Source organism: Grammomys surdaster, unplaced genomic scaffold (genome assembly GCF_004785775.1).
Source record: "Grammomys surdaster isolate TR1022 unplaced genomic scaffold, NIH_TR_1.0 169, whole genome shotgun sequence".
Classification (NCBI taxonomy): Eukaryota; Metazoa; Chordata; class Mammalia; order Rodentia; family Muridae; genus Grammomys; species Grammomys surdaster.
The window spans coordinates 12,701,274-12,723,191 of record NW_021604617.1 but is presented as its reverse complement, the minus strand read 5'-3'; the positions used below and the strand labels follow the sequence as shown (position 1 = coordinate 12,723,191).

Genomic DNA, 21,918 nt, shown 5'->3' with positions numbered 1-21,918 from the left:
CCAGGGACACCGAGTAGGGGGGGGCGCCACTCCCCGCAGCGCCCGCCGTCCGGGCCCCACGCGCGCTCCCGAGACTTGCCGGCCTTACTGCAACTTGCTGCAGTGTTTGAAAGAGTAGTAAGAGCGCATGGAGGTGGGGCCGGGGGAAGACCGGGCGGAGCGGTTGCGGGGTGTGCGCGGGGAGGGGGCGGGGAGGAGGCGGCGGCAGAGGCGGGTGGTGGAGGGGGGGTTGATCCCTGGAGGGAATGGGATGGGGGAGAGAGGGGTAACCCCAGCGCTTACACATGTCACATGTGCTTTTTAAGACGGCCGGGAGCGCCTGCGAGCTGGATCTGGTGGAGGATGCTGCGGCAGGTGCTTCGCAGAGGGCTCCAGTCATTCTGCCACAGGCTGGGCTTATGCGTGAGCCGGCACCCGGTCTTTTTCCTCACCGTGCCGGCAGTCCTGACCATCACCTTCGGCCTCAGCGCGCTCAACCGCTTCCAGACCGAGGGCGACCTGGAGCGCCTGGTTGCTCCCAGCCACAGCCTAGCCAAGATCGAGCGCAGCCTAGCCAGCAGCCTATTCCCCCTGGACCAGTCCAAAAGCCAGCTCTATTCGGACTTACACACCCCTGGGAGGTATGGCAGGGTGATCCTCCTCTCCCCACCCGGGGACAATATTTTGCTCCAGGCTGAGGGGATCCTGCAGACCCACCGAGCCGTGATGGAAATGAAGGTGAACCACAAGGGCTATAATTATACTTTTTCCCATCTGTGTGTGTTGAGAAATCAGGATAAGAAATGCGTGCTGGATGATATTATTTCAGTGCTAGAGGATCTCAGGCAGGCTGCCGTCTCCAATAAGACTACAGCCAGGGTGCAAGTAAGGTATCCCAACACTAAATTAAAGGTATGCTCCTCCTGCATGCTTCAGCCACTTAAAAGAGGCGGCACTTCATTTCTTGCCCTAAACAAGCAAAGAAAATGCAGAGGTCTCATCCTTAAGGCTCAGAAGCTAAGGCTTCTTTCATTTCTGGAGGGGTGGAACGGAAATGATGGGCAACCGAGCAAAGAAAATGGGCAATGAATGGTATAACTAGAGAAGAAGAAATTCAAAGCCAAATCAAATGCCAAAAACGAAAGAAAAAGAAAAAAAAAGTTTCTGAGACCCTGCAGTTACATCTTTGTTCAGGGTTAATAAATCAGTGGATGGAAGGGGGAGGGGGGTCCTGAGCAACTGGGGGATTTCTTTTCATAATGGGGCTCGATGTATTTCTTATTACTGATTACACATCCACCTGGTATCATCTCCACCTTTTTTGCATCTTCAGCCTGGCTTGATTTTTGACTGGGATGGTCATGGAATTTTGCTGCCCTGTGGTTATGTCTGTGGGTTATGATTGTGTCAGGGATTCCAGGAACTCTGTGTGTGTGTGTGTGTGTGTGTGTGTGTGTGTGTGTGTGTTTGCATAGCAAAGGTAGTGGGGGTTTTCTATGACTCTGAATAGGGATACATATTTAGTGGATAACGTAGGTTTACTTAGTATGCCCTTCCTTTCCCATAAAATATCCCAAACCCAGAGAAGATTGATTATAGCTGCCAAGTAACCAAAAGGAAGGGAAAAGTCCACAATCAGCAGAAAGAACAAGGCATTTCAACATTACATGGAGTTTGCTGTTTGGACTCTCTGTCACTCCATGAGATTCCTAAACTCACTCTCCACTGTCAGGCCTGATATGGTACAGCCAATGAGGCATGCAGTCTGCAGGTGACTGAAGTCTCAGGGACAAATGTGACTTCCAAAAGACTCACTGCACCATTTGTGTGCTTGACCCTGTGTGTACTCAGAAGCTCTGCCTCCAAGAACTCTCAAGACAGGTGTTTCTCAAGAAGAAAACTATGTGTGAGGGGCTGTCTGTGCTCCTTTATGGAGATAATGGAACAGGAAAGACCACCATAGAATATCAAAATGCACATTTATTAATTTAACAGGTCACCTATATATAAAAATCCACATAACTTCTTCAGGACTTTTAAAGAGACACATCTCATTCCCCAATGTAAGTGACAATTTAGTAGTTGGAACCCGTTGAAAAACCTTGCCTCTTTTGAGCTTGGCACTTTGTTTGCAGGGATCCAGCTGCTGACATTGGTCTCAGCTGTACCCAACTGAGCTACCCTCTGAGGTCTAGGGAAAGCAGACAGATGAATCATTAGCTTAAACTGGATGAGGGGCTTGCCTGCTTTGTATGTTCTGATGGAGCATGATGGGTATCTGTGGTTGGGCAGCATGCTTTCCATTTTCCCAGTCCTTTGCCATCACCATTACTGCTTGCTAAGGAAGGGATGTGGTGGAGAGGTAGTCTTTCTCCCCTGTAGTCCTAACCCAGTGCTTCCTAGTGTCAATCAAGTACGGAAAGATTTGCAGCTGTGTCATACTCACCCTTCAGTTTGTTTTCCCTATTGAGTCAAGTTTGCAGGTCAGAAACGTGCATAGTTAGTTGGATCTCAATTACTTTTGTTCAGCAGTACTCTCTAAATTGAAAAGCATCATCCAATCAGCAACTGTGAACATGTTGTTTGTGTGACGATATCATCTTGACATTCGTAATACAAATCTCTGTGGTAGGTTGCATTGATTCACCTAATAGTTATTAGCTGTGCCTGTATGATGTGCTGTGTAGTCTTCTAGGCGTGAAAGACTCAACATACAAGATAAATGTTCTTACGGTGAGTTTCAAGGTAGTAGATGTCAGCGTTTTTTTTTTTTTTTTTCATTCACCAAGATAAGGGTAACCTGCCAGCAGGGGCTCTGCAATTGTTGAGTGCACGCTTGAACTGACACCATGCTGGTCTCTAACGCATCTTCCGCCTACACCTTCTGACTGGTTGGTTGGTGGACAGTTAGGCAGGACTCTATGAGTAACCATAGAGGAATGATGTCATTCATTACAAAGTTTGCTGAGTAATAGAATAAGTCTGTTACCCATAGAAGGAACAGAGCTGTTACATATGGACTGGAATTCTTATTTATCAACATTCTATTATGAGTCTTTTCTTAAATGTGCTGGCTCGAATCTAATATCGTGGCCTCAGTATGTAGGGGGGGAAGGGTCTTTAAGCTATATTGGGGTAAATTAAAACAACAATATATTGGGATTTCTGAGAACAACAAACCCTCTCAAAGCTAGACATAATCTCACAGGTGCTCATGCAGTATAAAATACAATTTCAAAAGTCACGGAAACCTAGAATTTTGCCACAAAGACTCCGGGGATCTCAGGTACAGAACTTTCTAGCAGAGAACAAAATGAGAGAAACGACCTTCTCTTTTGTTTGGTGTTGTTTTCAAATGACTTTAGTTCACGCTTAACAATATCTGTCAGGGTTTATCTCCATGATGTTGGTACTCAAAGGTTTGATCAGTATTGTTGTTAAGGATGAGAGGGGAAATTTCGTACGCAGATCTTAGCTCTTTAATAATTCACTTTACTTTGCTCTGTTTGACCAGTATCTCCACCTCTGTCCAATATGAAAAACTCCTGTGCTGGGACAGTCCAACAGAGAAGAATCACAAATTTAATGAAATAACAAAATAAATAGTAATACTGAAAGGTGTGAATTGGGATTGTCAATCGCTTAGCCTGAAAGGGGCAGTATGTGAGGCCTAGGAGACCGAGTGAGGATAAGTAAGCACTGACCAACAGAGAGAAGTGTGTAAAGACATCAGTTAGGATGATCGAAGTATTAAAACAACTGGCTAGTCCTGAACTCAGAAAGATTTAGATGTGTTGCACATCGTAGTCCAGATGACGTGATCCAGACAAACTGGGGTCACATAAAATTGGCCAAAATGAAAAAAACCCACCTAGGAGATAAAAGGTACCCAATGTGAGAAAAGCACCACTTGGCCCAGAATACTACAAAGGTACTCATATTGATCCAGGCTTTCAAAATCTATGCATAAAAAGTTGTAAAGTCAGAAACACACTCTGCCTTCTTATTATGAATTCTATAATCTTTACTTTGTACTGATCTTTATGGCAAAGACTCAAAAGATTACAAGGGTCATGTATGATTTCTTTTGTGCAATCCTTTTCTCTTCTCCCAACGTTGATACATCTATAAAGACAATATTGACAGCAAATACTTATCAGCTATTTTTCCAAACAATTGACGCATCCATTCAGTGTCACAAAATTACTATAAATCTTGCGGCAGGCTTTCATTTTGAAGATATTATCTATTTTTTCAGATGTCTCTAAAGTGTTTTTACCTCAATAATTGAAGTACTCTTATCTTTAACACACACACACACGTATATATGAGCAGATACAACAGTTAATATGCTATATTAGGTAAAGTAGAACAATTTGGCCAGACTGAGCTTTTAAGTAAAATTCTTGCATATTTTCAAACCATTCTGTTTTTTAAAAATGAAATGGATACTCAGAATCTGAATGTTTGGGCAGTTCTAAATTACAATAAATGTTTCCACTATCATTTGGGTACCTTGGATGGTTACAGATAATATTTCCCTCCTTTTTGGACAAGAGATCATAATTTTACCTGTCTACCCGTGGAAGTGGCAATTCTCACGTAGCCCAAATTCCTGACAATAAAAGCAGACATAGTGTAGAAAAAAAGTAGATAAAGTGGTCCTAGATCCTAGCTACTTCACCACAGTTAGAAAGTAAGACAGGTTAGATGTCTCTGCAGCATATCCTTCCCATTAAATTACACTAACTTCCATACGTCTGGACACATTTTAAAATCACTATTACATCAGTATATCATGTTTATAAATAGGAGATAGATCATTAATAGAATACACTGCTTCTTAAGTACATCATCCATTTTTGGAAGATGTTACAGTTAATTATATCATTCTGATCTTGGTGGAAGGGGAATTTGAGCCAACTGGAAAAGCTATGGTCAGCATCTTAATTCATTCTAAGATCTCTCTCTCATACACGCGCGCACAAACACACACACACACACACACACACACACCATTTTTGTATATTCTGATTTAAGTTTGCCTTTCTAATTCGGCCTTTTAATAGGAGAAAAATGCAACTATATTGAATATTGTGTTTGTATGATAAAAGTTTCCAGATGTTCTCTTCACAGTGGGTCATTTGATTTATATAAATTTATAAATTGCATTCCAATTTCACAGGGAATGACCAAATTGCTTCAATGATTTCCTTGAGCTTTCAAACTAGTGTTTATATTCAGGGTCAAAATTAAACATAGGCCTTTCTGACTCCAAAGCCTAAATACAACACACTATTGGTGTTCTCCACCTCTCTCTCTCTCTCTCTCTCTCTCTCTCTCTCTCTCTCTCTCTCTCTCTGTGTGTGTGTGTGTGTGTGTCTCATACTGTACACTATAACAATTAATATTAGCCTTTCTTACAAAAGAAGAAGAAAAAGGAGGAAGAAAAGTGTGAGAACAAGGAGCAAGAGAAGGAGGAGCAGGAGGAGGAGCAGGAGGAGGAGGAGCAGGAGGAGAAGAGGCCAATTTTCAGAGCCATTTTCGTATCATATCCCTTGCAGACTGGGAATGACTGGCTCATAAAAAGATGGCAAGGTGAAGCTCCAGTCAGGATAAACACCTGCTATCTACCTAACATGGCAGCTGCTACCAGTTTAGCAAATTTCTCACTGGCACATGACTTTGCCTTTGTTATTCTTTTTCCTCAGTGCGGAACAAAAGAGAGTTTGGCTCTAGGATCAGCTAAAAGTGGGAAACCTGAAAGTGACCCAAGGTTTTGACCCAAGGTCTTATGTGTCAAGGTAGTATTGGCTTTCCTGGCTTGCTAACACTAAGGGATGGGGGGAAGTAATGATAAGAGAGCACAAGATAATTGAATGCACTTTAAACCAAGAAATATTCAGGAGAGGTCTGGGTTCCAGTGTTAATCCTTTATTTATTTTTTTGTGTTAATTCTTTTAAGACAAGTTAGTGACTGACTGATTTCATCATCCATTTAGGTTTCAGCATTTTTTGTATGGTAAATTGATCGAGCCAGGCCAAGAAATGGCAGCAGTTTAAATCAGCCAGCAAAGTTCTCTTACTGGTGTCAAGTAACTTTCCTATGAATAGCATGTGCTATTCCAACGTATTTACAGTAGACCTGAATGATGCTATTGAAAAACACTGACCCTGGGTTCCTAACAGAATTACTGCATGTGACTCCTAGCTACCGTACCAAAAATTTATTTGTTCATTAATCTGTGCCTACGCAGAGTATGCTCAAACTTCCTCAGTATTAGGGCCCACCTCCTGCTCATTTCCTGCACTAAAGACCTACTTTAAATCAAATTAAATTATGATTCTACCGTACTTCTTTATGCTGCTGGTTTTAATCCACTGTGTTTTTATAAGAATAAGTTTAATTAGCCTGGAAAGTATTAGATTTCATTACTGTATTTCAAGAAAAGTCTGTTTATGTGGATGCTTTGCTCCCTGTACCCCATTTATCCTCCTGTGCTCTTAAACCTCCAATAGTCTCCTCCCTACTCTGCCACATACGCCTGCAGTTCCCCTCTCCCTCAATAACACACACACACACACACATACACACACACTATTCTGTCTAGTTTCATAGTCTGTAACCTATTCTCACCCTCTTGTAAAAATCTACGTATGAGAGGAATACGATTCCTGTCCATCTGAGTCACCTTGCTTAATACAGTATTTTTAAAGGAAGATACTTAAAAGCAGTTGTTCTCCTACATCCTTCTCCTCATTTTCTTACTCTCAGCTGGTCTGAGGAGATGTTCCTTGAGGTTTCTGGACACCAAAGTCTAGTAATAGAGGTGAGATTGGAAGTCAGGGTGACGTGACAAATGTGTATGAAGACACTAATGCCTCCCATCCTCTTAGGAAAGATGCGCTTCCCTTTTCTGCTACTTTAAGGCATATGATAATGACTTTTCGTTCATCATTTCAATTTAAAATTGTGATTACAGCTAGTCTTTAAAATGTCTTTGAGTAACATCTGGCATTTTTAACCCAATGGCTATTGCATCATGATTAGGACACGTTGCATTTAATTCTGTTTTAGAATTGATCAGCATATGTTCAGGACTATTTTAGTTAATTTTCAGACATTTATGGGCGTGTTCAATATAAGCATTTTGAAGATGATATCTGAAAATGGAAAACACCTAGGTTAACCCCTGCCAGCCAAAAGAAGGCATGAATTACACTTCCGTTTCTTCTCTGTGTACACTCTGTGGAGTTGGAGATGATCCAGTCTTAGTCCTAAGGTGGGCCTCAATATTTTTAATTCACTGTCATACGTTTGTTTCAGATCGAAAATATTAACAGAAAATAGGTTAGTGGAGGCAAACATCAAGGAAACGGGTGGCACATTATTGGGTAGCGGTTCCATCTTGAAAAGCCCTCACCTTCGCCGCGTACGCTTGGGCCAGTCACTCGGTGAAGAGTAGAGCTCATTACAGTCATTCAGCAAACCATGAAAACGTTGAAGTTAGAGGTAACCCTTTTTAAAAGGAGCGTTTTGCAAGCTCTTTTGCAGAAACTGCACAGCATCTCGATGCTGAGCTCATGCCTTCTACGTACATTAACAGCATCAGAGAACACGACACACGAGAAGCATCCGTAGGAACGAGAATATCTCAGAGAGACGATACATAAAATCACAGCAGAATGGCCGTTAATGGGGTATGGTAATCTGTGAGTTTTCAGATGGGATTATTACGAGTTTCTCAACAAAATTAAGGCTCCAGTTTTTTCTGACGTGCTGAACAATCCAGGCCCTTGAAAGGTTCGTAATGCTCAAATCCGCATCACTCAAAAAAAAAAAAAAAAAGTCTGTGCTTAGATAAAGGATATGCATTGGAACAGCCAGGTTTCCTGTCAGGAGCTCCATGTAAAGTGAGAGGACTCACCTATGATCCCCTGCCCTGCTGTCACAAAAGCTACAGGTAGACTGAGCTCTCTGAGATCAGAAGTTGTAGATTTAACCAAGCACGGATGGAGAACCTTAGGGTGTAACCCTACTACACACACGCAGACTTTTTATTTTCGTTATTTAACGAAAATAAACAATGTGGGTTAACTATGTAGCACTTACACTGTATTAGCTATTTAAGTATTCTAGAAATTATCTAAAGCATATAAATAAAAAGGAAGAATAAGAAAACACACAGGAAGATGTTCTGTACATCTACAAATACAGAATGCTATTTTATACACAGAACTTGAGAAAATGGATTTTGGTGCTGGCCAGGGATCCTGAGTTCATCTAAAGGAAGCTTCTAAGATAAGGTTTTGGGTCCTGGAAAGCCAGAAATGTGTTTCAAGCATTCTCAAAGCCTCAGAATCCCCCTGATGAAGATCTGGATATTTTTGGCAGGTGTAGTTATCCTGAGATGTTCAGAATTTAGCATCAAGCTTTAAACCACCCTTTGAGTAGCAGGATCTTTCAATGACTTAGAGAATAATATTGCTTGATTCTGATAGTCAGTATTGAACATACTGATGTGGGTGAGATATGTATTATACCATGTGAATAAAATCCAAAGCCATTCCAATACATGTCCACTCAGATAAATACTATGTCTGCTTGGTGTAGAGCACTGTATTGCCCACTGTGAGTTTAGCGGGAAGTAAATCACATGTGGTGCTGGCTGCCTGAGAGAGACAACATTACACATATAATTCATAATTACAGATTACCATGGGTGAAAAATACATGACATTATAAGAGTAGGTATCAAGTCCTGTGGCGTTAAAAACTGCTTTCTGAAGAAATGGCTCTGAGCTGAGCTGCAAAGTGTAAGAGGGAGTTTACACAAAGGGGAGGCTTAGATGGTATAGATGAACACTTGACTGGGAGATCATGGTACTTTAGAAGCACTGAACAAAAGTCACTTCCGTGGCTGGAAGTTATGGAGCAACAGCTAAGAAGGTGTTAGAGACATATTTTTAATTTCTTGAGATGGGTTTGTGGACATACTCTTAATTTCTTGAGATGGGTTTCTCAAGTTCTCTAGGTATATGTCCCAATTCTACCTTTGTAAAAATTATACCTTGAGGTCCTTTTTAGCCTATTATGACTCAATTTCCTTATACTAACCTATGCCTCTTGGTATTAAATACATAAACTGAGTTGGGAGTGACCTTATGAGAGCTTCAGAAAGTATAGTTGTCACCTCGGGATATTGTTAAAGATGAATCTTCTGCTTCAGAGTTCTGGAGTGAGTTAAGATTGCATGTTTAACAAGTTCACAGAGATGCTAATGTTTCTCTTCTAAGAAGCACAAGTCTGAGAAGAAAAGGCATAGTGTACTCCCTGTGGAGAATGCTGGGTCCACTGTAAATTCTTAGCAAGCACTATCCTTATCCTGAAGACAGGTAAGAGTTTGCTAAGACTTTCTTAAGAAGCAATTATCAAAGAAACAGCCCTCTTGATTTCTTCTCTGGAAGTTTCCGGTCACTCTCTCTGACTGTAGGCCTCACTATTGCCCTAGGAAGGGAAGCATGAGAGAGCTCCTGTGCCTTCTGCTTTGTGGATCTGGAACTGCCTACAGCTCATTATTCTGAACGTGACCTTTGCTTGAGAATAAGAAAGATAGGAAAGGCTAGTGTCATACCTAGGACACCGTGCACACCTAGGTCTGAAAATACCTTGGGGCTTTATTCTTATGACATTCTCAACAGAGCTAACCTTAGCCACTCTTGTCAGTCCCTGTCTCCTGCAATATTATTGCTCTTTGCACCCTAACGGCTCACTTTGCAATATGTTTTTCATCTGATTTTTGCTGATCAGACTGGTCTTTTTCCTTCTGTCTTCTTTTGGTATTCTCCTCTATATTCATTCATACCCGTGACTTTTATCGTAGTATTGTCATTTTGCCACTTACCCGAACTCAGGGACCCAGCCGTCTATGATTGACTCTTCTGTCTGCCTCCTCACACCTGGCCTAGTTATATCAACATCACTTGGAAACTTGCTACAAGTCCAGATCTGATTTTGATGAACCACTGGAACTGGAGCTTGGCAAGCTCTAAAAGTATCAGGACATTTTTTAAAACTCATAAAAGGACTCTGTATCAGCCTTGTCTTCTGAGGTAACGAGCTATCCATGTAGGAGTGTCCGGGGCACTGTGGCCTTAACAATCTTCTCTACAGTCTATACTAGATCACCAAGGTTGGGGGCCAATATCTCCTTCTCAAGCTTCTTTTCTTCTTTATCATCATGGTCTCCACCTTTGGTCTTCATTGCCTTTTGACTACTGTACTTGTGTCTCAGCTTTCGTGTTAATGACTCCTCAGACAAACTAGCCTGTGCAACATGGTTCTATGCCTCTTGCAAGTGTATTTTCTCTTAAGCAGCACACAAGGGAGTCTTGTCTAAAAGAAACTACCATCTCCTGGCTATGCCTACTGATAACCCTCCGTAGTGATGCCTTCGACCTCACTTATAGTGTTAGAACATATTGAATCATATGGCAGCAAGAAAGGAAAGCCAGCAAATCTTTCTGGTTTACTTACTTCACTCAAACTGTTTCTTTTGCTTGGACTATCTTACTTTCACAGTGTCAAAATTACATATATCTCTGAAATGCTAAGTCCCTAGCCATCTCCCTTCCCCCAAACCATGGAACATTGCTAAGATATTTAGATGCAGAAGGCACTTTTATATACTTTTGGGAATTCTCATCTCTGTCTGATTTGCATTATGGGTTTAAAGCGAGTCTGTATGTGCCTAGTGAACTAACAGGGTTAGGAAGCCTCTTTATACAAATTAATTTGCCTGGAAGATCTAGTCAAATGGAAGGTCCCAGAGTAAGCCCTCAGGGAAGGTTGTAATAAAACAGGAAAAAGCTCATTCAGGTCAAGCTAACATCCTGCAGCTGTGGGTAAGGTCTGAAGAGAGCTGCTACCCTAAAGCACATTGAAAATGACCTTCATGAGTGAATGCAAGATACACAAAGAACAAACAGCAGAGTTTTAGATTTGGGAAGAGTGCCAGAAAGAGAGAGAGAAATACCCTCTTATCCGTCGATGTGGCTTCAACTCCAGAGAGGCTGGAAAGAAAAATACATGGACATAACATAAAATGTAGTTGCCAAATTTACCAAATAAAAATGCAGGAAAACTTATTAAATTTTAGAGAAAAACTTAATAGGCACTTATTGTAAGTACCATGTCGTTTGAATTTATAGAACCATATTTGGGATACTGGGCTACCAGAACCAACTCTTTCCTCTGCAAGAAAGGGACAAAGCCCCCGTTAAGAAAACAGAAGCAGTCCTGCTTTGTTTTATACTACAAGAGAGTAGGCCATTCCACATACAGACAAGAGAGTGCCTTCCCATTGGTTCAGATGAAGAGCTGATTATAATTTTTTCTTTTCTTTCCTTTGTTTGTGTTTTTATTTTGTTTTTGTGTTTTGCCACCCCAATTTTATGGGTAATCACCATCCAGGGAACTAGAAAGGAAAGTGTAGCTGAAGATGAATGAAAGTTATTCCAAAAATCTCCAAAAATGCACATTTAAAAGTCTGAAAGAACCAGAGTCCTATTAAGTTGGGAAAGTGAGCAAATGAAATTTAAGTCACTTTTAGTGTGACCTCATTTACATAGTCTGGCCTCAGAAAACCCATTACATTTATTATTCTACTAATTCTGAGAGACTCCAGTGAGCAAACACCCCACTTAGTCAAACTATCTTTCATTACATGTTTTAACTATGAAAAGATGAAAACGATTTAGAAGAAAGATTGATTAGTGGAAGATATATAATTGGTGTATATATAAAGAATCTGAAGGCTAGAAATATTTAGCGACCACAATCCTACATTTCTACTAGAGCCTGGGTACCCGTTCTGTCAATGAAACTTTTTACGAAAGCAAAGACAATACGTGCTTTGAACATCTTTACAACAGAAGTAGTAAGTACATATATCGTTTAAAGTGGGTCTTCATTTCCTCAGGACTATAAAAGTCTTAAGGCTAGAAATCATATCTTGCTCCTATATGTAGCTTCTCTGTATTATTGAAAGACAGTCTTCCATATATAAGAAATATTTCATACACTGAAGTAAATGTAAATGTGTTTTTAAGAGGGGGATTCTCATTGACGGCTGATTTGTGCTCCCTGGAACTGCATAATAGCCTTTATTATTCTTCGTCAATACTATTCTAACATTCAGTGTATAGTCCTCTGTGACACTCATTTCATGGCAAAAACCCATCTTGTCATTTCCCATCAGGACTCACCTTCCCATACAATGGTAATGTATATAAATGTATAGAAACTATGTAAATGCACAGAATGGTCTTCGCAGCACACAGACTTGGGTAGATGAAGCACAGACTACATAACAGGTCACAAGGACAGAGATTGTAGGACTCATAACAGGGTTACAAGGACAGAGGAAGTAGCCTTGGGGACAGACACCTTGCTAGAGCTCCCTGGGGGCCTGAGAGAAGGTCAGCATCTGAACTAGATTCATGACCCCCTTTCCTAGATAGTACACCCTCTCTCAGGGAGTAGCACAAAAAGCTAATCTTAGCAACCTGACACACGTTTTCATTTCATTCTTTTCAACCATTTTTTTTATTAAGTATTGTTTTTGAGGAAGTGGATTTCTTCTAGGCTATGAAACTAAACACCACATTCTCTAAAAAATATCTTGTCACAGTGTCATTTTCTAAATGTTCTTTACATTTTATATTCTCAGAGCTAGTTTGCCTTCTACATTGATGTTATTTTTCTATCAGGCAAGCCTCCGATAAAGTATTTTAGTAATCAATAGCTACTCTGTTAAGTGATAATCACTTCCTAACTTTTCCTGGGCTCAGTACCTTGACTGATGGCCTTAAAGTTGTTAGAATTTTTAGTAATCTGGCAATGTAGTCTAAATCAGCAATCGCTTTTATTGAGCCAATCCTTTGTCTTCAGTGGCTAAAATAGAGGCCAATTAAAAATTGAATCCTTCACCTAATTTGTTTTTTGTTTGCTTGTTTGTGTGAATTGGAGTCTTATAGTCCAGCTCAACCTTGAACTCACTGTGGAATGGAGGATGGCCTTGAACTTCTAATTCCCCTGTTTCCATGGCTGTAGTAACCATAGGCATGCACCACCATACTCACACTCCCAGAGTAGTATCTAAAATAATGAAGTAAAAGAAAAGAATCAAGCAAACTTGTGTTCCATTTTTAACATTGTGTAACTTTGAATACATTACTCAACATCTTTGTCCTTCCATTCTTCTGTGAAAAAAAAAAATCTTCACTAATACCCATCCTTCGGTCTAACTTTAAACACCTAGCACTTTCTTCATCAGCTTTAACAGTTTTGATCAATTATTTTATTTATCTACATCCCTGTCCCCTCTCCCAGAGTTCTTTGTCCCATCCCCCCAATTCACCAATAGAAGAGCATCACTGGCTGGCCTGAGGCCCCAGTACATATGTAGCAGACAACAGCATTTTTATTAACGTAAACTTGAAACACAGTATCACAGGAATGTAAGGGAACCAGATGAAAAGCCATTCGCCATCCCATTCACCAAACCAATTTTTAAAACTAGAGTTTTAGCAATAAAATAGACTTGTTATCATAGAGTAGACGCCTGTCTGATCCTATTTATTTCCATAGTTTTTAAAGTGTAATATTGTCTTATTGATTGCACAAAAGTTCAGCTGGCAGTACTACTACTCACTGTAGAACACTTCTGGGTTTGTTTGTTGTTGGGTTTTTTTTTTTTCATCCTTAACAAGCATAAAAAAGAAAGCAAAATATTCTGGCTCATTATTAGGAACCTCAGATATAGACCATTTTTATATGACTTAGAAAGCTGCTTTTGTAAGTCTAACTTTTGTGAACATGAATTATAAATATAGGTCAATGGACTCCAGGGTAGCATTATCCCAGAAGAAACCTTTGACAGAAATTTGAAGGACCTGTTATTTATAAACTAGCTTGAAAAGCTATACATTTTTAAGGACCATATCCAAGATTAAGCCTCTAAGAGTACCTTGTGGCTTATCAAACCAAGACTTCATGTTAACTACCTTGGTGAAACTCCGTAATTCTCCAGAGACACACTTCAGACATTCTATTGTGACTGATGCCCATGGCCTCTCCCCAGGTCCATTGAGTCAGAATCTATGGAGAAGGAGTCGAAAACTGGTATTCTCACATACTTAAATGATTCTACCAGACAATCAGATTGGGATACTTAGATCTAACAAAGATTCTGACATTTTGTCCAGCTCTTTAGCAGACAAAGGAAGAGAATAAGAAGCATTAGTGAGCTGGGTAAATAGGATGTAGCAGAAAATCTTCAACCAGTTTATACAACTTTTCTTTTCCCTCCTCACCTGTGACAATAATCATAGAATTCTTTCCTCAATGCATGTACTGTTTGAGATGTGTAGCTGATGCATGCAGGTGCCCTGGCTTCACCAGGAGGCTTCACCAGGAGGCTCATGGTTGCAAGTCAACCCATCTTAAAACAGCATTAACAGGATGTCTAATTAAAGAAGAAGTATGTTCATTAAACTGTAATGAGTAGTTAAAGTACTTCAGCTACATAGGAACCATAACAATCTAAGTGCTTTCTTTGAGTCACGACAAAGCCTTTCCATTAGCTTTCCAATGGACTCACAAATCACACCCTCACTCTCTTATTATTTTTAAATGAAACTTCTAAATCACTTGATAAATGGGTGAGTGGATGTTTCGATAGAAAAGCCAAGCAGTGTAGGGTACACGGCAGGCTGTTGTCCATGACAGACTTTCATACTAAGTACTTTATTTTTGACAAAATGACAAAACCACTTAATGAACCTGGATCCACATCCATATTACATGTCTCAGAAATTTTATATACATATATACATACATACATACATACATGCATACATACATGCATGCATACATACATATCTTTTTCTCTAGGCTACGCTTTCAAAATGTTAAGTAGCTGTGGTTACTTTAAGAAACATTGGCAGCATAACTTTTTAAATATATGTAAAAGTCCTCCATTATTGTTTCACTAGGAAGTATCTCTCTACAAGGATATTTATTTAAAACAAGTATTTCTAGTTATTCTTTCTCCAGTAGAGAGGAGGACCCTGATCATAGCCATGATTTTCTTTTCCTAGAATAAGGGCTTTATTGTTTGATGATATGCACCCCCATACTGCCCTCTCTCATTCTACAATCCCCCCTTTTCCTATCTCCATATTGTTAATAAATAGTTTTTGTTTGTATTATTCTTTGTCTAAACTCTGCATATGAGAGAAACCATGTGATACTTATCTTTGTGAGTTTGGCTTACATCCCATGACATAAGGGTCTCTGGAGAGATCTGTTTTCCTGCAAACGAAGCATTTCTTTCTTGAACGATCCTCTACTTGTTGGAACCTGTATTTTCTCATCATTCTCCTCTGCCTAGAGAGTCTATTACACACTGCCCTCAGCCTTAGCCTCTTGCTCACCTTTGTTTCAGCACTTTAAGGAGGAAGCTTTTAAGTTCAGCATGATGCTGAGTTGGCTAAGACTTAAACTCGTGTGGTTCTTGTTATAAAGCAATCAGAGATTTTTTTTTCCCTGCTCTGAACTTTCCTGTCACTGCGTTTATTTCAATGAATAGGTTTTCTGACTAGAGATTTATTCTATGCTTACACTATTAGATATTCTGTATTCGGTGCTAGTGTTTGATTATAGCCATAAGTTATAGGCTTTTTCCAGAAATACACAGTCTAGTCAGGAAGGAAAGCTTATAAATGGGAGTTTAGCAACTCAACTCCAGAGCTTCAGTGTAAGAGGCTAATCCAGAATGATCCAGAACTCTGAGGAACACAGGTCTGAGGTTAATCCAGAATAATTCAGAACTCTGAGAAACACAGAACTGATGCATCTTCACTTTCAACTTCCTCAAGATCTTTATAGTCAAATTGGTTTTTCATAAAAGGATATTGCTGGTGGGAACAATCACTCAGAAAGGCTTATTTCTGTTGGTAAAAAAAAAAAATGTTTTCCTTTCAAAAATTTATTCATTAAAATTGAGGTCAGTGGAAATTTGTTCCCTGTAAGCAGGAAAATATTTTGCTATGATCAGTCTCTCTTAAGGTTATGAAGTCAGCATAAAAATCTCAATAATTTTAAAGATATCAAAGTGAATATAAAAGAGAGTTTTTATGGGTATGGACCACGAACTATGAATATGAAAAGCACAAAGGACTAATCATAAGACATGGCTAGAAGATTGTTTCACAGTTAAACTGTCTATGAGCTACCCCAAATCATCCAACCTTCGCCCTTTCTCCCACATGATGGGTTAATTGTTTAACTCTCTAAAGTGAAACATGTATGCAAGATGTCTTTTATAAATGATGAAGCCTTCGTGATGGAGGTAGAGAAATCATGAAGCCTCATTGAGCATGTTAAAAAAGGACTGAGCATAAGGCGTGAATTTTTAGCTTGTTTTATATAACACCTGGTTTCAAAACCATTTCTTAGTGTCCACTTGAATGGTAAATCATCATTTTATTCCCACTCAAAAATAGAAAGAATCATTTCCATACTTTTAATTAAAGGTCACATTAAGCCTTTTTAAAAAGTATGGGTAAAATTTTTCTACCCAAAATATTATGCTTGACTAACTGAAGGTTTTTGTGATGTATTTTTCAGAGTGTTTACAAATCGTGAAGTAAGTGTAATTAGTGTTTACAAATCATTAAGTCACCCTCTATATTAAGAAGCAAATGGAAGAAATGCACAGATGTCCATATAGATTCCTTGTATGCAATGTTGTCAGTGCTACTTTGAATTAAATAACCGGCCATCACAGGTAGGAAACACAGACATTCTTACTTGACTGTGATATGACTCAATTCTATTTTTAACAAGTCCCCAGAATTCAGTTTTCTGTTACAGATATCTACTTACTTCCTTTAATGCAAGTATAGTAAGACTATAGGTAGTGAATCTCTTTCATTAAATAGTTTAAAGGCAGAAGTATCCGTTAAGCATGTGTGATGCAGACCCACAGAATTATCTTCACTGTGTAACGGCAGTGCATGTTCCTGTGGACCAAGTACTCCAGGGCATTTGTATCATTACATGTTCTAGATAAGCAATGTCTGAACCAACTTAGTTATCTCTCACCACTTTATTCTCATTTATGATAATAGGAAACTAAGGCACAAAGAGTTAAGTAATTTATCAAAGTCTACTCAAAGTGGATGGAGCCAGTAATCTTATTTACTCATCATCACTGGCCATGGACCACGACGTCAGTCTCTCATTCTTTCTCCTGGGCTGCTCACATCTCTAGTTATTCCTAGTGGTTTCATAGGAATCTCAAATTAGAAGCTGAAAAGTATTCACCAGATCATTAAACTCTCTCACCCCTAGAACTAATAAAACTATGTTCCCTATAGCCCCTTTTCCAGAAGTAATTTAGTCAGTTTTATTAAGTGAAATTTATGTGCACCCTATTTAATTGATCGAATTTCTGTCACTTTCCTTGGAATACTCATCCACAGATCTAATAAACCTGACTAACAACAGGGGACTTCATCATTATAAAACCATTTCTCTTTAATATGTTTTTTTTTATTGTTCCGCTTTCCATTAACACTATAGAAAGACCTTAAATAATTCTTCTTATTCTAATAAGTCATGCTGATGTCTCATTTGATGAAGGCCAGAAATCGGAGTCCACCGTGACTTTGTAGTATATTAGCCATTAAAAACAAGAATGTATCTGATGTAGCCTTGTGACTACTACTTTGTGACACTCAGAGAAATTGGCAACCAAATCTGTGGGTGTCTATCATATTTGAAGATATGCTGACTAACATTTATGGAGTCCTTCCTTTGTGCAGGATAATAATGGGTTGTGTGTTGTCAAACCAATATGAAATAGAAACCCAAACAGCAAGGAATTTACAATCTAATTGACCTGTCTGTCACATAGATACAGCGAGTCTAAAATGCAATAAGTGCCCAATAAAGGAAGTAGACATTGCTGTGCTATCTACATTGTCTAGTGTTATACAGAATATAGTGGGCAAGGGATCATTTTTCTATTCCCAGAGGCCTTTAGGATGAAGGATGATTTAGGCTGGTTCCAAAACAAACACTGGAATCAAGACAGAAAAAAATAGAAAGAATTTTGGTAGGGAGAACAATACTTGCAGCAGTCCATCTTGGGTGGTAGAGCAGTATTTTCATCTTTAGTAGAGAAAACAGGAGGGTGATTTTATTTTGTGAAGTGATGTTCAATGAATGAACGAGCCATGGGAAGCCTTCACATAGATGTTTGAAGTAAGAACCTCAAGTATGCCTTTATTTATTTTGTGTAAGCTCTTTATTCAGGTTAGGGTTTCCTAACTTTTATTGATTTTGGAAACAGGAAAAGTCTTCCTCTGTGGGAGATCTAGCATGGTCTCTGCCTCTTCCCATTAAATGATGGTAGATTTTCCTTTCTGCCCCAACTTGGAACAAGCTAAAACAAGTCTGAAGATTCTGCTAAATGTTCTCAGAGGTGTGAAATAACCCCCTGCTGAACCCCTCCATTCTCATCTTTTGAACTCTCAGTGAATCCATTCCCACAGATCTTACCCCTTCCATAACTCAGGTCATCAGGAGAGTGTTTCTGGTCCCTAACCTAAATCTTTCATTTTGCCTGTGAGGTTAGTCACCTTTGTCAGTGGTCTCAGAGGGTATTGCCTACCAATCTGGAGGCCAGATACCAATCTCTGCAGAATTTCTAGAATGTCCAGTGAAAGACAATGAGAAATATTCACAAATATGTCTTTTCCACTGCTGAAAACCTCTCTAGGCTTTATCACTTGCCAACATTGTACTCCTGTTTAGATTGAAAACCGATTTCAATTGTAAATCCAACTAGTGGGGGAGGCTAGGCACCAGAAAGGCAGCAAGGCTTCCTGGATGGTAAATAATTCATCTTCCTTACTTTGGAGAGTCAGAAACAGAGTCATGATGCTAAATCCACAAGGTAATATTGCAAACCTAGTCACTGGCAGTAAAGATGGAAAGGTGTACTAAATCACAGAGGCCTCCCCACAGCCTAGAAGAAGCCATAAAAAGAACGCTATTTACTAACTTGATTTTCCCCAATTTGGTAGCATGGGCAAGGCAAGTCGTCCTGGGAGAGTCTCATAAAAGCCAGCTAAGCAGAAGACATCCTTCATACACGTTTTAGATATTGTCAGACTTGTGTCACTTGTGCATGTGGTTCATTTTTTTTTTCAAATGAAATATTTTGACCTCTCTAAAAACCAGTTTTCCCCAGGAACCAGAAGGTGAATGTGGAAGAGGGAAACAGCCATCTGTCCAAACATAGTCTGTAGGAAGCACAGCATTTGATTGGCTGCTTGGTGACAGATATTTCTCCTTGGAGTTTCTGTTTTCACATTTGGCTTTAATTGTATAATCCATTTCAGTCCAAATCACCCTGTATCTCTTTTAAGCTTCTCTAAGGGTTTCATGTGACTCAGTAAACTCTTCAGTTTAACTGACAGCCTGGTTTGGATGTTCATTATCAAGTTTTTAGGTAACTAGTAATCTTATCATGTCTATTTTTATGCTTTGAAAAGAGGTTCTGTTCTCATCAGAGTGCCCATTTTTCCATAATAATGAGTTATCTCCTCCACACATGACCAGGTCCTTATGTGTGCTAATATATGTATACTTCTGTATTAGTTTCCTAAGAGAGAGGTTTTAAATAAGCATAATTTATCTCTTACAGTTCTGGACATTGATAAGTCCAAGATCAATGTAATGAGAGATCCTCGTCTCTTGATGACCCACTTTTTGGTCCTTAGACTTCTCTCTCTCTCTCTCTCTCTCTCTCTCTCTCTCTCTCTCTCTCTCTCTCTCTCTCTCGGTGTGTGTGTGTGTGTGTGTGTGTGTGTGTGTGTGTGTGTGTGTCTCTGTCTGTCTCTGTCTCTGTCTGTCTCTGTCTCTCTGTCTGTCTCTGTCTCTCTCTCTCCCTCTCTCTGTCTCTCTCTCTGTCTCTGTCCCTCTCTGTGTGTGTGTGTGTGTGTGTGTCCCCTCACACAGTAGAAAGGGTGAAAACAACCTCCTGTGATCTAATCCTCCCCCAGGGTATCACCTCCACAAACATCACATTAGAATTTCAACATACTCTTGGGGAGAGCAAAGCATTCAGTCTACTGTAGCTCAGTCTAAGCAAGGTACAACAATCAAAGCAAGCATTTCTGTTGGCCAGGCTTTTCATTTTTTTGTGTTTAGCTATACTGGGAATAAATGTAGAAAAAAAAGGTAACAAACTTCTCCACACAATCAAGGAAATCTGCTATCAAGGCAAGTTAAGCTTCTATGTGATAATTAAGTTCTTTATCTAGGGGATTTTTGCCCCCTCCCAGAACATCTATGTGGATACACTAACCAAAAAAACTACATTCTCGCTTGGAAACTATCCAGGTGTAGTTTGTATAAACACAGTCTATCAGGAAAAAAAAAGAATAAAAAGCATTGTAGTCGTTCGAGCAGGACAGAAAGAGGGAGCATTTAAGCAAACAAAATCTTCAATTTCGGTTCAATTGTTAAACTCTTTTTTCAATTAGAAGAACAAAGAATGAAAAGAACCCTGGTTATGGGACCCATGAGCCATTCAGCTCAATATTCAGGCTCTGATAATGAATCCCTGACACTGCAAGCAACATTCAGCTTCTGGTATTGGTGCTCAGGGGAATTTATGAGCATCCACACAATTCTCTCCTTTAGAGTTAGGGATATAATCTGCAAAAGTGTAGCTTCTCAAATACACAGCTGCCTTTAACATACCCCAAAGAAGAACATGGAATCCATTTTATTATGCTTTCTCTGAAAACATCTTTGGATTTTATTCCATTTGAAAAGTTGACAGGTTGTATCATACACCAGATATTGCCTTGCATATGTTATGTGTAACTGATAAGTTCTAGGACTTTCAAATGTCAGAACAATTGAGAAATGTATGATAAATTTAGAAGTACACAATGGAATAAAAATAGAAATTTCTGGAGAAGACTGAAATAAATGTCCCTAGAGAAAATGTAGTCAGAACAGTTAAACATATGGCAATACTGAGCATTATAGCTAATAATAAAAGGTTAAAAAATCACTCCATACTATTAATTGCATGTATGTTTCATTGATTTCAAGTGATATCAATAGTTCAGAACATTACTTAGTGCTTTCATATCTGTCAGAATCCCATTCAAAGGAGACTGAGAGCACAGCCCCAGTTTTGTAGGAATGAGACTTCCAAACAAAGTTCTTCTCATCTTGAGTAAATTTGTTCTGTAAAGAAGGACTGCAGAGATTTCTCCGCTACTTAGATTGGTCCTCTACTCTTCCAGAGGACCCTGTTCAATTCCTAGCACTCACATTGAGGTTCATAACTATCTGTAACTTCAATTACAGGGAGTTCAGTGCCCTCTTCTGGTCTCCATGAGCATTGCACCCAAAGGGTACACAGATACATATGAAGGTAAAATACTCTCACACATGAAATAAATAAATAAAATTAGTCTGCAGAGAATTAGCTCCAAAAGAAATGATCAGGGAATTGAGATTTAAAGCCAGATAAATGTCTGGGTGGTATTGACTCAAGAAGACAAAATGAAAAGTACTTAATCCGAAAGAAAAGATAGTTTATGGCATTCTAAAGTAAGCTAGGTCAAAGAAGGTCAACTTTAGAATTCTTTTCTGATTTAATTTTCTAATAATATATTTGTTTTCTAAAACTATTGTATTTTGGAAAGTTACTACATATCTTTTCAAGTTTCCATTTTTAATGTTTTTTAATGTACCATTATTCAAACAAATTGTAAGTTCATGAAACTCAATCAGAATATATCAACCACTAAGGATATAGCTGCTGCTTCTGCTTCTGCTTC

The 21,918-nt window shown here is 39.3% G+C and overlaps 1 protein-coding gene across 2 annotated transcripts in view; it reads left to right on the top strand.

Annotated features, from left to right (window-relative positions):
• The first annotated feature begins 264 nt into the window (after positions 1-264).
• The window catches only part of Ptchd4 (patched domain containing 4), a 176,906-nt gene continuing 155,252 nt past the window's right edge, over positions 265-21,918 (top strand). The window contains exon 1 of one of the 2 annotated variants that reach the window (XM_028766780.1): positions 265-717. In XM_028766780.1, the coding sequence (XP_028622613.1) occupies positions 292-717 (426 nt within the window). In that variant the 5' untranslated portion in view covers positions 265-291. Of the gene's footprint in view, positions 892-21,918 lie in introns of both variants that reach the window. The other variant, XM_028766779.1, reaches the window with a different exon arrangement.